The 16,196-nt window shown below is 40.5% G+C and overlaps 1 protein-coding gene across 3 annotated transcripts in view; it reads right to left on the minus strand.

The window, feature by feature from the left end:
* llgl1 (LLGL scribble cell polarity complex component 1) overlaps window positions 1-16,196 on the minus strand; it is a 111,420-nt gene that overhangs the window by 29,404 nt on the left and 65,820 nt on the right. For all 3 annotated transcript variants that reach the window (XM_069905269.1, XM_069905268.1, XM_069905270.1), the window contains 8 exons: window positions 13,434-13,596; window positions 11,718-11,850; window positions 9,680-9,734; window positions 8,980-9,134; window positions 7,721-7,938; window positions 4,820-4,887; window positions 3,460-3,613; window positions 1,249-1,353 (listed from right to left, as the gene is read on the minus strand). In XM_069905269.1, coding sequence (XP_069761370.1) covers window positions 1,249-1,353; window positions 3,460-3,613; window positions 4,820-4,887; window positions 7,721-7,938; window positions 8,980-9,134; window positions 9,680-9,734; window positions 11,718-11,850; window positions 13,434-13,596 — 1,051 coding nt within the window. The remainder of the gene's footprint in view (window positions 1-1,248; window positions 1,354-3,459; window positions 3,614-4,819; window positions 4,888-7,720; window positions 7,939-8,979; window positions 9,135-9,679; window positions 9,735-11,717; window positions 11,851-13,433; window positions 13,597-16,196) is intronic.

Raw genomic sequence — 16,196 nt, forward strand, 5'->3', positions numbered from 1 at the left:
ACAATGTTAATCAAAAGATTTATAAAAAATATGTATATTAAACTGCAAGAAAAGGAAAATGAGGAAACAAATGGTAAAACTAAACAAAAATGGGAACAAGATTTAAATATAAAGATAAAAAAGGAAACATGGGAGAAGTTATGCTCTGGAACGATGAGAAATACAATAAATACGAGGCTGCGTATGATACAATATAATTGGTTACACAGACTATACATTACACCGCAAAAGTTAAATAAATGGGACCCAACAGTATCTGATAGATGTTTTCGATGTAAAAAAGAAAGGGGAACAACAATTCATGCAATCTGGACATGTGAGAGAGTAGAAAAATTTTGGGATGATCTCAATCAGATATTAAATAAAATAACAGAAAACAATATACCAAAGAATCCAGAGATCTTTCTCTTAAGTAACATAAAAAATAAAGAATTTGGAATTGACTTGGAGGATGCACAAAAAAGATTTGTTAAGATAGCCCTAGCTGTAGCAAAAAAATGTATTATGTCAACCTGGAAATTGGAAGATAATTTGAAAATACAACAATGGTATATAGAAATGAATAAATGTATTCCATTAGAAAAAATAACATATAGTTTAAGAAATAATATTGAAATATTCGAACAAGTATGGGAGCCTTACATTAAATACAATAGCGAAAACCTACCGGGAACAAACATTACCTAAGTTGATGGAAGGAGAAGAGAAGAAAAGAATGGACTCAGTAGAATTTCTGGTGTATTTTTGTTGAATGACAACATTGTCTAACTGAATTAATGCAACCTAGATTGTATAACTAAAATGGATGAGAGGGGGGGGGGGGATGGGGGGGTGGCTTGGGAGGAGGGAGGGGGGAGGGAGAAAAAGTCACTGTAAATGTGTGGAAAAGAAAAAGTGTATATCATGGCTATTGTGATTTATGGTGTGAAAAATAAAAAATTAAAAAAAAAAAAAAAAAAAAAAAAAAAAGTATTCTAGCCATTGGAGGTCCAAGACTATGTAATATTTGCATCACTATGCAAGGACATGGTAGTTCCCTTGGCCATGACAGGATAGTTGATAAGAAATAAAACAATGAACTCTCAAATATCGAACTCAACCAAGTACAACTTCCTCCTCTGCCTCCATGCTAGACAAATGCCTTTCTTGTCCTATTGCACTGCACCCCCCCCCCCCCTCCCCCACCTCCACCAGCTAGTTAACATGGCCTCAATTTTCTAACTGGAAATCAATGACAAATGTTAGTACCTGTCCAGCAGTTCCAGCAACTACCAATCGATTGCTGTATTTACACAATGATATCTTCTGAATTCCCAATCTCGGATCATCGCTATAGGGATCAAAACAGCCAACCTGCAAAGAAAGGGAGAACATGGAGGTCAAACTCAGAAGTATTGAAGTGGTGTGAGGAAAGAGAAGCATTGAATAAGCTTTGCATCAAGTACCAGTGCCTGTTATAAGGGCATTTAATCTAAGAGTCACCAAGAAATGTGTTCGATATCATAGAAGTGTGCATGAGTGTGGAAAGGGGGCAAGGAAGCTGCTAGCAGCAAGTGATTGGACGTTTCAAATATAAAAGTTTCCAAACTTTTATCCATCTCTTCAAACTTGCAGGATCCATTTCATGCCCAGCTCTTAACTGCTGTGGTCAATTGACTGTTTTTTTCCATGGAAGCTAACAACATCCAAAAACCCACCATTAACTGTGGCAGCACAGTTAGTGCAGGAGTTAGCACAACACTGTTACAGTGCCAGGTCACTTGTCTGAGTGCTACTGGTACCATGCAACCCAGTACTACTTGTCGCATGGTGCAGAGGGCAGCTGGACACCCAGAAGGATAAAAAAACAAGACTGTCAAAAAGCGGATGAACCCTCTTGTAGGTTCAACAGCCATCTAGCAAACACACGCCATGAAGCACGGAAAGGGCATTCTTTGCATCGAAGCTTGGTCTGGCCATTCACTACAAGAGAACTTCCCCCAGCTGTCTTGGACCTCATCATGCTGCTGGATCCGGATGGGGATGTTGAGAGGGTGGGTCTGGACCTGTGCAACCCCAACTCACCTAAATCCATTCACGCATAAATTGTTCCTTTCTGAGGAGGGAGGTATCCTCATATCAAACCCCACAAACTGTCAAAGGAACCATCCTCATGGGAAGGATAGTTGGATGTTACAGTGCCAGCGATTGGAACCAGGGTTTAAATCCCGTGCTGTCTGTACGGAGTTTGTACGTTCTCCCTGTGTCTGCGTTGGTTTTCCCCCGAGGGCTCCGGTTTCATCCCACCATTCAAAACGTACTGGGGGTTGTAGGTCAATTGGCTGTAATTGAGTGGCTTAGGCTCTTGGGCCTGTTAACATACTGTATGCCTAAATTTAAAAATTAAAAAAATTTAAACTCCAAAGATTATTTCCTTGACTATTATCAACCCATCCCTTTGCTGATCTTCCCTCCATGGTTTTCAGCCTCAAACTGAATTATACAAATCTAATCCTAGTGTATCTATTTAATCAGCCTACTTTTGCATCAAAGAACTAATTCTTGATGGATAGATTTTTGGCTGCTGGTATGATCATAATCCCACCAACTTTCACAATGATTTAACCAGTCACCACCCCACCTCCGTCCTGTTCTATTTTATTTTGAAGGTGTTATATTCCATTCCAAATGCTTTTGGCAAGTTTTGAATTTATCCTCAAAAAAAATTCCCATCCCCCAAGCTTTCATTAATCATCAAGACATTGTTGATCTTTTCTATCCCATCTTCCAACTCCCCATCAGCCTGAGCCTTGAAAATTCTTCCACCACCAGATGTTATGAAAATTTACTCATTCTTTGAATTTGGTATTGCATATTCTGCTTAGAACCAATTACTTTTACATGGGAGACTCCAAGTTCAGAGCTGGTGATCACTTTGCTGAAGAACACCCCAATTCAGACTTCCAGCATAATCTTGAAATCTCAATGCAAGTGACTTGGAGTTCACATCCCACCACCCTTCTGACATCTAATTCCCTCGCTGTTTTGTGCAAGTTCATTTTTTCCTTCTAGATCAAGTTCAATAAGTTAAGATCATGATCACTTCCCCCTTTTTTTTCCATTTAACAGCTGTTCACTGTGAACTTGCTTTACTCAGTTAAATGTTTGGATGCAACCTGTGTTTCTTTGATGCCCCTTGCCATTGACTTCATTACCTCTACTTGCCTGTATAAATACTCTGAACAGTTTATAACCCATTACTTCAACAGTTTCTTGTTCTGCTGTGTTCTGCTGTAAGGCCACCAGACAGTCAAGCCAAATACTGCTGCCTATTGGGTAATTCTAAGAATTTAAGAGTTGTTTTTATTTCACCACACACTATTGCCCCCAGGAGATACTATATGTCAGCCAGTCATCATCTTAGAACTCCACCGCCCAGCACCCCTTGGAAACATTTGCTGTTGAATTGGGGTGTGTTACCTTGCGGAACGGAGGCCAATCCTCCTCCCCACACTGTGGGAACCCCTCAGTGTGGTCTGCGTCTGTCTGAAAAATATTGGCTGTGGCTAGTTTATAAAGAGGTTTCAGTGACACACCAGATGCATCCCAGAAACGTACTGTTCCATCTTCATGCCTGAAAAATAAAGGGGGCAATGAGTAAACATTTCCATTTGCTTAATGTCACACTGATTTTCAATGCAATTGAAGATTCACACATTTCCTGGTTGGTTTTCTTCCCAGAATCTGACATGATGCAAGTATTGCACCAAACCAATTAAAGGCAAGTGCAGAGGAGAAGCTCAGAGGACCAGCTGATATTGTGCAATTTAATAGAAGTTACTGGAAAGTAATCAGGACAGCAAACTCGAATGATGGAGCACAAAACACAAAAATGAACAAAATACTTAAAACAGATGAGATCAATTTTGTAATCTTCCATGGCAGAGCCACAAGCATCAGCTTTAAACCCAAGCCAAAGATTCAATGATGGACTGAGAGAAAAAGACTAACTTTCAATTGCGATTTCAAATCATGATCCTGTTCATCCTTAGACACAAGATTGTCACTTTTAAAAGTTAGAGCTTATGCAACTAGAGCAGTAAATAAGCTCTTGACAAAAATAAATGAGTTGGCTATTGACTTGCTGTTTGAGGATCTTGTCATGGGAAATGCAATTACTGACACCACAGCCACTATTTCAGAAGTAACCTATTCCCTAAAGCATTTTTCCATTTCCTACAGCATTCATTGCAACCAAAAGTAAACATGGACAAAGTTCAAATTTAAATAGTAGATATATAGTTTAAACTTTCATAATAACAGCTCCTGCTCAGCACCATTCCATTGCTAATCTTTAGGTGATACGTGAAGTTCTGACAAACTTAATCATCACCCTCCATCCACCAGCTGGTAAATGTTCTTTTCTGAAAAATAAACCAGATGAACTTTTGCTCAATTGTCGGAAAAAATACAGCAGAACTGCTGATGGATGAGCAACTTGCAGCGAAAAGGTCAGAAATATTTTAACATCAGCTTTACAGTGGAACATCAATTACATTAGGACCAAATGAAAATCAAGTTGAAAGATTAGTCGTGCTGTATGACCAGGGGACAGAGCAGAGACATGGATCATCAATATCTTCTATAGGACACTGTATGCAGCCTCCATGTTTAAATGGGTCTCATTTGTCATGAGGTTATGGCCTTTAGGAGCAATAAACAAGCCCCAGCTGGTGGGGGAGTAAGTTCAATTATAGTTTTTTTTGTAAATACAAGAGATGCTAACAGAAATTTCTAAAGGCATACCAAATGATAGAAACAGGTATGAAAATTCTCTTACCCAGTTAGCAGAAGTCCCTTGTGGACAGGTTCTAGAGCAAGGTTTTTCCCTCCATTAATTGGCCACTCCTAAACAATATAGAATGGCATAAGAAACACATTGCACAATAGAAAGCATGAAGCTAACTGCAGGCAAAGAGGCTCTTCATAACCATTAACTAAGGTGGTGGTAATCTCAGCCAGTTCTATCAATTACTCCTAAATGTAAGCAGATGCTTGGTTTATAAAGCTTTACAAAAATGGATAACCATGAGTAATGATTCAAAACAAAATTAACATTCTGCAAATCCTGGGCAAAGGAATTAAACATCATTTAACCTGAACTATTAGGCCATAAGATAGGATCAGAAATAGGCTATTTAGCACATCGAGTCGGCCCTTTCATTCAGTCATGAGCTGATCCATTTTTCCACTCACCCCTACTGCCTGGCCTTCTCCCCTTAACCTTTGGTGTCCTGGTTAATAAAGAATCTATCAATCTCTGCCTCAATGTCATGGTTTCCACACTCTGGCTAAAGAAATTCCTCCATATCTCTGTTCTGAGTGGACATCCTTCAATCATTAAGTTCTGACCGTTTGCCCTAGACCTAGACCCTCCCATCGTGGGAAACAACCTTTCAACATTCAAAATGATTCAGTGATATCCCCACCCCCTCAATCTCCTAAATTCTAACGAGCAGAGGCCAAGCCATCATAATAAACTTTTTATTCTGGAATCATTCTTGTGAACCTCCTCTAAACTCTACTCCAACACATCCTTTCTTAAATGAGACTAAGAGAGGTCACAATAATCTAATTGAGGTCTCACCAGTGCCTAATAAAGCCTCAACATAACATTCCTACTCTTATTTTCTAATCCTCTTGAAAATGAAAATCAGCATTGCATTTGCCTCTTACAAATTTACCTTCAGTGAGAGTATCCTGCTCTAGGTCTCCCAAGTCCCTTTGCATCTGAGAATTTTCAGTTTTCTCTTCCTTTAGAAAACAGTCTGCCTGTTTATTTTTTCATCCAAAGTGCATGACTGTATACTTCCTGACAAAGTATGTCAATTGCCACTTTCTTTGCTCATTCACTTAACAGGTCCAAGTCCTTCTGAAGCCTCCCTGTTTCCTCAACATTACCTGCTTCTCCACCTACCTTCATATCATCTGCAAACTTGGCCACAAAGCCATTCATTTCACAATCTAAATCATTCATGTACAACATAAAAATAAGCAGCCCCAACACTGACCCCTTTGGAACACTACTAGCAACTGGCAGCCAACCAGAATATGATCCTTGTGTTCCTACTCTCTGCTTCCTGTTAATCATCTAATGCTCTACCCATGCTAGTATGTTTCCTGTTGTACCATAGGGTCTTATCTTTTTAAGAAGCCTCATATGCTGCTCCTTGTCAAAGGCTTTCTGAAAATCAAAATACACAACAATCACTGCATTTTCTTAATCTAGCCTGCTTGTCAAGCAAGATTTTCCCTTAAGGAAAACATGCTGGCTTTGGCCTATCATGTCATGTGGCTCCAAGTAGTCTGTAAATCGACTCCATTATCTTCCCAATCGCTGATGTCAGGCTAACTGGTCTAGATTTTCCTTACTGTTGCCTCCCTCCCTTCTTGAATAGTGGGGTCATATTTATGATTTTCCAGTCCTCTGGGACAATGCCAGAATCTACTGATTCCTGAAACATCATGATTAGTGCCTCCACAATCTCAATAGCTACTTCTTTCAGCACCCAAGGGTGCAATCCATCTGGTCCAGGAGACTTATCTACCCTTAGACCAGGGGTCCCCAGACTTTTTAGACCATTGACCCTTTCAGAGACTGCATGGTCCCTCATCAAGCCACAAGCATGGTATCCTGGCGCTGGGTGGTGAAGTGGGGGGAGGGTTAGCTGAATAATTAGGGTTGGGAGGCTGGACAGGAGGGGGCCAAACGTCTGGTTTTAGGTCTGACAGTTCAGCTTTTAAGTCCTCTGTCCTACGTCCAGCACCACCTCAAGCCAGGTGTTAATTTGTCCTCCATCTGGGGGTTTAGGCCCTACAAATGGAAGGCAAATTATCAGGCAGAAATGCAGTGTCCTGGGTTCTGTAGGCCATGTGTGGCTGGCTGGCGCATGCGTGATGGGGGGGGGGGGAATGTGACAGCGATGCTTGAAGGTTTATGGCAGGTAAGGCTGCACTCCATACCCCCTGTGCTGGACAAGGGGGGGTGAGTGCTGGTGTTAAGACGCTATTTTAAATTGACCCCATCCTGTGTTATCGACCTTCCCCCCCTCCTCCCCCCTCCGGTATTTATCAACTCCCTGGATGGACCCATTGACCCCTGTGGGTTGATATTGACTACTTTGAAGACTCCTACCTTAGACCATCCAACTTTCTGAGCACCTTCTCCCTTGAAACAGTAACTGCACTCACTTCCCTTCCTTGATACCCTTGGGCATGCAGTACACTGCTTATGTCTTCCACAGTGAAGACTGATGCAAAATACTCCTGTCATCTCCTTAACCATATAACCATTTACGGAGCGGAAACAGGCCATGTTGGCCTTTCAAGTCCGCACCGGTTCACTAGAACAACTCCACTAGCTCAAACCTCCCGCTCTCTGCCAATAACCCTCCAACCCCCTCACCTCCATGTACACATCCAACCTTGTCTGCGAAGAGATTTTGTTGTCATTATTATTTCTCCAGCATCATTTTCTGATGGTCCTATATCTACTCACCTCTCTTTTACTCTTTACATACTTGAAGCTTTTTACATCCTCTTTTATATTAATTGCTAGCCTACTATTTCATGCTTCATCTTTTCCCTCCTTATGAGGAGATAACAATTCTCTAGAGAGTCTATTGAGCTGCAGCTGAGCATGAATTGGACGTGAGGCTTTTACTGGATTGGCATGACTCACCACTGTTGAAAGCTGAGGATGCTGCTGCTTCCCTGCAGAGATGATCCTCTCCCAAAGCTTGGCTGGAATGTTGGAAATGTGATAGGAACAAGTGATGGCTGAGGAATGGAGTGGTGCAAGGTATGGTGGAGTGATGGTAGGCCAGCCTGGAGTCTGCAGGTCCACTGCCACCAGCTCTTCTTCCACCAGCACAAGGAGGGCTCTGGGATTGTCATACTCTTAAAGCCAAATAAAACCACCATCCACGTTGGCAAGCGATATAAAAATATAACGAGAGACAAGAACACCCAGAGTAAGATGCATCCAACTGTCCTTTAAATGCTGCCTGACACATTAAACTTCAATTTGAACCCAAACTTTTCTCATTAACCACATCCTTTCTTATACACCACTTCATAATTCCACAAATGATCGCATCACAAGCGTGCCGAAATGCACAACTTTTCCATTCAGAATACTTTGCTCATGCTAACATATGCTTTTGGCATGTTGCTTTTAATGCTCCCATTGTATTTGAGTGGCAAGGTGAGTGCAACATGATTGCTGCACCAGCGACCTGCATTTGAATCCATTGCACATTGAGTTTGTATATTCTCCCTGCGACTGTGTGGATTTCATCAGCATGCCCGCATTTCCTCCCACGTTCCAAAGATGCACTGGATTGGTTGGTCACAGGGGTGTATTTGGGTGGCACGAGCTCATGAGCCAGAAGGGCCTGTTACTGGGCTATATCACAAAGTTAAATTAGAATTTCCACTGCCCTGCCAATTCCATGTCAGCATATCACTGGCTTAGGAAAAATTCTTCACACAATGGTTTTCCCTTTATTCAGTCAACCTTTTCATTGTTTCACTACAGTGTGTAGATATGTACAATATTACATGTACAGGCTGTTCCCGGGTAACAAATAGGAATGTCAGTTTTGTCCACAAGTTGCCACAATATAAGGCATAAGCACCCATAGTTGAGAAAAACAATTACTAAAAGTGGAGAGAAAGAAACTAGATTTTCTATTTGTGGGAATGAATACTTGGATTTTTTAATCTAACAATATTAAGGGAGCTTGTTCATTCATAGAGAAACCCAAAAATTGGCTGTTCAGCATCCAGGATCAGTCTGTATACTTCTTTCAGGCAAATGCCATGTTCCATCAACCCAACTCTTTTAAAGTACGATCCATTAACAGCCCACAATAACGAACCTCCAACTCAACCTAGAGGGCAGAAAACACTAAACAACATCCAGGAGGAGAATGTTACCTTGCTCAGGGTCTATGTTATGTACTGTGAAGAAGTCAATCACACGTGAGGTGAAGTCCAAAGTAACTTGGGCCTTGCCTTGCATTATGGTGATGCAGTGCCTGTCACCATAACTGGCTCTTGGCATTCCACCGCTGAAGATTATAAATGGATTTCTGAAGAATCAAAGAAAAAATGAATCTAACTGTTAAACACATTAAACAATCCTTTACAACAATGCATTGGTCTTCCATCTCTTACTCATGAAGAAGACAGTCAAATCAAGTCAATTTTTGCTACTTGTATTCAGTGTGCAGTCATCTTGTGCTGAGTGGAAGTAATGATTACATGTAAGGATTACCAATATTTGTAGAGTGACTGAGAAAAACTCATCTGAGGACCACTGACAAGGAATGTCCCACCAGTCCCCGAGTAACCTCGTGCATTGAAAATCCCGGGAAAGTAGCACCTATAGAACTAGATAGCAGCATGAGAATAAAAGGAGTAGTGAATAAATATTTGTTCAGCTGTTCAATGGCCAAACAATAAGTTTAAGATCAACCAAAGGAAATATCAATGTTGGCACAGCGCCAGAGTAAGATTTGTGTTCATTCTGTTCGCCAATTTTCAGTCTAGAGGTGGAGTAGACAGAGTAGAGAGATGGAAGTGTGCAAAGAATTAATGCCATAGGAATGATGTTTCAATTCAAAGGTTTACTTGCCCCGTTTCTGATGTTCTCCAAAGAATTTTGTTGATGGCTTTGCAAGGAAATGGACCTGCAGTGGGAAAGAAACCGTATGCATAATGATGGAACTATTAGCAATCTGGAAATAATCTAAAGATGAAATAATCTCTGATTTGTGGCAAAATTTCTCAAGCAGAGCTCTTAAAGTTCTGAGAATAAAGGGTTAAAAATAAAGCAAGCACAACATTTCACCGACTTTCTAATTCAACCCACCTCACTTCTTCCTCTCAGCTGGGCAGAGTCAAGCCTCATGTCAGCTCAGACGTTGTTAAACTGAAGCCGACTGGAGCCCACCCAACCACACAAGCTAAACACAGCTGTGGGACAGAGTTCGACACAGCATTTTTTGAAAATGGGCTGAGACAGATCCACCAGAGGCAACAAGTATAAAAGTTATTTGAATAGTGAGAAGGGAGGGTGCTTAATTGAACTTATGACAGACCAAAATAAAGCAAGGTTCAAAAGTTGCTGTTTTTAGACTAAGGAAAAATGTATGTACTCCGAGAGAAACAAGAGGAATGGGCATTATAAACAGGACCACGGCAGAAGTGCAGGAGTAGTTAGATGCATGGGGGAGAAGAGGCTCACATTTATTGAACCAGACAATATGGGAAACAATTAATCAGAGTGGCAGAAATAATGTGCTTTCTTTAAAAAAAAAGTTGAATATTTAATCCACTGGGAACAGTGTGGAGAATGAAATGTGGTTGAAGTTTATCCTGTGCCAATACTTTAAACCCGCCTGGGAAAGCTGAAGGAAATGCCATTGTCCTCTTGTGGCTTTTATCTCAGTGTAAGAGCCACGTGGCCCAATTCTGATGAAGACATGGACTTTTTAGTTACAAGGTCCACCCAAAAGAACTCAGCCATCAAAAACACATGTGCGCAATCTCTTGAGAACTGAATCTTGGCTCTCCGTTCATACAGCTGCACTGAACCATAAGGAGGTATTTTTCAATTCAAATAGCTAAACAGGAATAGCTGAAATTGAGGAAAATCTGAGAGGCATAGATAAGGTAGACAGCCAGCGCCTTTTTCCTAGGGCAGGAGTAGCAAACCCTGAGGGGATATCTGTACAAAGTGAAGGGAAGAGAGTTTTGAGGAGACATCAGGGTAAGATTTTTTTTTAACCAACAGTGTTGTGATGGAGGATGAAACATTAGGGGCATTTAAGAGTCTCAGACATACACATGGATGAAAGAAAAATAGAGGGTTATGAGGTAGGAAGGCCTTAGTTTTGTTTTGGGTAGGAATGCAAAGGTCAGCACAAAATTGAGAGCCAAAAGGCCAGTACTGTGCTGTAGTGCTCTATATTTCTCAGTATTATTTTTGGGATGTTAGGAAGATCACAACATCAAGAACCATGGGTTTAATGGACAAATTGATCCATTCTTATAGAGAGAACAGGTGTAATGCAAAGTGAAGACAATTAGATTTTTGAGTTAAGTGGCCAATTGCTGGCCTACAGTCTCCATGTAGTCTAAGAAACTTTAATGGCTGCTCCAATTTCACATAGGTGACTCACTCAAAACAGTATTCTGCATCATCAATAGATGGTATCTTAATGTAACCACAAATTCTGAACAAAGCAAAATTAAAATTGTGAAGTGGATAGTCCTCAACCCTAAGGAGATCAGGTCACATTACTCTCAAGAAGCAATTTTCCATTATTACTTCTTTTTCCATCTAACTCAGCAGCTCCAAACTTTAAAACCACACAGCCATACAAAATTAAGAAAATTACTTTCTCATTTCTGGAGACACAACATGCCCCCCCCCCCCCCCCCCACCCTGCCCCCCAACCCCCAAGACATTCACAGCTTTCATTACCTCCCTCATTCAACCACACTACACTGTTATTCTTGTAACGATGCACAACCTCAATGCATATATTAGTCAGAAGGGCTATTGTTTGTAGTCTTCAGCAGATGAGGCACCAAGTTTAAACAAATTTAGTTTCTCCCTTCCTAAAATAAGTTTCTATAAAGGTCAAAATGGTTACAGTGGTACTCACCATATGGAATGGAAGAGGTGATAGGCTGAGTTCTGGACCTTGCATTGTTCACTGGCCAAACCATGTAGCTTCCATCACTGTGGGAACTCACAAATGTCCTGCTGCTCCGCTCCCAGCTTAGACTCTCAAGTTGCTGCAGGACAATAATCCTCAGTCAACACAGACAGCACTCATGGTAAAGTAATGCGGTAACAATGTTGCTTTAATAAACCAATTTTGGGGAATAATTTGGTACATACACAGGCAAAGGAGCCAAATTAATCCCATGTTTGATCCATGCTGTGCCAAATTGTCCAATTTCATCCATATTACAGAACACTCTCAATCATGGGGAGTTGGATCATAAGTAAAGGAGAATCTCTGAGAGTTTGTTTAGAAATTAGTATGTTAGTGGGCTTACAAGGTCAAAGGCATCGCTTGACAGCATGGTAGCATTGCTATTAAATATGGATCCAGAGACGAGTCTGAATCCCACAATAGCAGCTGCAGAATTTAAATGTAATTAAAATAAAACAAACTTAAAAATACTCGTCTCAGTAACAAGTCACCCAAACCAGATTGTTGTAAAAAGCTACCTGGTTGACTAATGCAACAAATCCTATTACTACTCCAGATCCACTAACATCTTTGGCTTTGAACTGTTCAGGGCTAATTACAGGCAATAAATGCTAGCATTGCTAGTGCTAACCATAACCCATGAAGAGAGGGAAAGTGACGGATAGATTAGACACAAAGTTTGGTGAAGGACCATGAAGGGTTAAAAACAAAATTAGGAAGGATAATTAATTTTCTGAAAGGCAACAAGCAATCTGATCATGTTAGGTCCTCGTCATACCTTTCGAAGATAAGGGGGAAAAAAACAATAAATAAAGTTAGGTCCATAAAGTGGAAGAAGGCAAGGACATGGAGACACCTGCTGTGTTTCTGGGGAGGGAGGGAGCAAGAAAGAGAAGGAAATGAAACAGACGCTGTCAACCATAATGAGGGACAATCCAAATCACTAACCTGGAAAGTGAACAAATTGAGAAATAACAGCATCAAGGATGCGAGCTGACAGTGTAAGTAAGACAGCTGGGAGAGTTAGAGGATATATCCATAAATTGTGTTAGAGAAATTGAAGCAATGTAAGAAAAATGAGATGGCTGATTTGGTGAAAGTGGGGAATTTGGAAACAAATCTTTAATTTCATGCCAATACCACAAATTGATGCATGGAGTAGACGAGGCAATGGAGTGAATGTGACAATGAATGCTTTGAGGAGCATCTTGAAAATGTTGTCAAGGTTTAGGAAACGAAATCCAGATCTCAGGACCTAGATCGCCTAAGGTTCAGTCAGCAATGATGTAGTAAAAGAAAACAGTTGGGTATGCCAGTGTGACAAATGAATAACACAAGGGTTTATATTTCCAGTGAGAGATGAGAGAGGCAAAAATGAAGAAGGCATTGACCATTAGAACAATAACTTCCAATTCAAGGTGCCACTGGATTAAGAGTCAAATACAGAATAATGAGGTGAATTGATGGATGAACTGGACTTGTTTGGGCTAATCTTTAGGTGGCGCAATGAAGTCTCAGATAGTTTTTGGCCAATTCTTGGAGATCACTGCCAGATTACATCATAATCTCCAACACTAGTGAAAACCACTAGCACCGAGTTCAATTACAATTGCAAATTTGTAAATTTCACAATCAGATGTTACACTGGCTTCTTTCTACCTGGTTGCTTAGAATAAGATTCTCCACTTGTCGGGTGCTCTGCTGCCACAGGAGCACCAAGCCTCTGCTGTAGCCAATCAGTATCTTGTCTGGATCAGTTGGATGTTCCTGGAGAGATTCAACAGGTCCTAGAGCTTTTCCACATTTGTAATCATCTGGAACTCTAAACAGCAAATTAGGAAATTACAGCCATTTCTCAGAGCCACAAGGTAATTCGACACCAATGTTCAATGTGAGTTTATTGTCATATACACAAGTACAATGTGCATATGCACCTAAATTCTTACTTGATGAAGCCAAACATATACACAAGATGCAATAAATATCCATGGCTGCAGTTAGTGCAAGAAAAAAGTGACATTTTAGTAGTGCAGGAAGACTTTAGTTGGTCCTGGGTGGTTTATAGTTAGAGTAGTACAAGGTGGTTCAAGATAGCCATTAGATTAAAAACTGTTCTTAAACAGTTTGGTGGTGTTGGACTTCAGGCTTCAGTAGCTTCTGTCTGAAGGGAGCAGCAAGAAGAAATCATGACCAGGGGATCCTTTATGATGTTGGCAGCCCTCCAGAGGCAGTGCCTCACAGATGCTTTCAATGCATGGGAGGTTGATGCTCATAATGGACTTGGCTAGGTTTGATATTTTCTACAACCTTCTGCATTCCTGTGCACTCAAATTTCCAAACCAGGCCACAATGCAACCAGTCAGTATAGATTCCACAGTTTCCCTGAAGACATTTGATGCATTTATTGACATGTCAGATCTCCTCAGACTTCTTGGAAGATAGTGGCGTTGGCATGCCTATTTCACAGTTGCTGCAATATGCTGGCTCCTGGGGAGGTCCACCAATTTGTGGACACAGGAAATGGAAGGTACTAAAACTAACCCTTTTCACCAATGACAGCAAGTGCATGGTCCCTCGTTTCTCCCCCCACCACCCTTCCTAAAATCCACAATAAGCTCCATGGTCTTGCTGACATTAAGAGCAAGATGACGTCTAGTACCACATAACCAGATTCTATATTCTGAATGATCATTTACAGTTATTTGACCAACAACGGTGGTGTCATCAGTTAATTTATAGATTATATTGAAGTCAAACTCAACGACATAATTGTGAGCGTAGAGTGCCTAAGAATGCAGCTTTGAGGTGCCAGTAGGTGAATTAATGATTGGGGTATGCCAATGAGGAATTCAAGGATCTCAATGCAGAGGGATGAAAAGGGTTTCAGATCCCCAAATCCGATTATTAATCTTGCTGGTGTGATATTAAACATGGAGCTGTATTGAATGAACAAATAGTCTGGTGTGGATGTTCTAGTGGTCCAAGTGAACTAATGCACAGTGGAAGACCAGTGAGATGGCATCTGCTGTTGACCTACTGGGATGATGGACAAATTAATGGCTCCTGATCCTTTATGAGAAAGGAGTCAATCTGCTCCATAACTAGCTTCTCAAAGCACTTCATCATGATACACACAAGTGCCACTAGCCAACAGTCTTTGAGACAGGCCACCTTAATGTCCTTGGGTATGGTGTCAGTGCAGCATACCATAGCATCCTTTTATTATAAAAGTGCCACTACCACTCGAGATACATTTAGTTATAAAATAGTGAAGCCTTAATCCAATTCAAAGTGATTTGGTAGCAGAGTTTGCCAAAATTCACTCAAAATTGCCTGTTAAATCCTAGTCTGCTAGTTTCTGGATGCATTTTCATACATCCTCACTTCCACACATTCAAATAAATTTTCTTCCCAAATTCAAGAGCTGAAATGTATCAGTGGAAAAATCCTTGCTGGACCTCACTAAAAGTTATCCAGGCAATTAATCAAAACATCGTAGGAAACTACAAAACACCCAGCCTTGAAGGTGCCAGTATTGTAAACTGTGATTCACAAATGTAGCGCTGTAAATTAAGCATGGAGTGTGTAGTGTTTATCTAATGCAGTGCAATAGCTGTGATAAAACTTCAATGGTCACTTTTTATGGCTTAATTTCTGTCAATTGGACAAGAAGTTGCACTATTCAGCACAGTGTGACGATAATTTGATGGAGCATAATCAGCCATGTGTTGCTAAAAAAAAGTAATTAAATGATATTTAAGCAAGTTATTAAGACTATGTCATCACTGCAAAAAAAAAACCTGACAGGAAGGATCAGGGCTATTTGCATGAACAAAGGTACTTGATCACAAACAATTAAGTTGTTGGGTCAAGTGGAAAAGGAAAAGGCAGTAGGAGAAAGAATTCCCAATGCAATTATTTCACAGTGGAATCATTAAAATTGTGCACCTCAAATATGGTGAAAAAACTCACTATTACACATCTGTCACTGGCTGTGGCAACAATGTCAGTATAATAATCATGAAGAAACAATGACGTATATAAAGCAAAGGATTCATATTAATATCCATATTTGTAATAATTTGCCACATAGACTACATACTCAATACTGAAGGGTTCTGCTAGCTTCAAGAGATTTTAATGGTGGTGGTTACTTTCCCATAGGAGACAAAGCTTCTTTATATCTTACCAGTGAGAAACAAGCACAAATTACATCCAACTGAAATGGGTCTTACATAAGGAGGTCTAATGAGGGTGGCATTTGAAATAAGAGACCAAATATAGCTGCCGATTCCTGAAATTTTTCTGAAACAAGAGATTACAGTTTCAGCAATAAAGTATTTGTACATATTCTTGGCTGCCCAACAAACTAACTGGAGTCAATGAACTTGTGTAGATTTATCCTGGGGAGTTGCTTTATTT

Source organism: Narcine bancroftii, chromosome 12 (assembly GCF_036971445.1).
Source record: "Narcine bancroftii isolate sNarBan1 chromosome 12, sNarBan1.hap1, whole genome shotgun sequence".
Classification (NCBI taxonomy): domain Eukaryota; kingdom Metazoa; phylum Chordata; class Chondrichthyes; order Torpediniformes; family Narcinidae; genus Narcine; species Narcine bancroftii.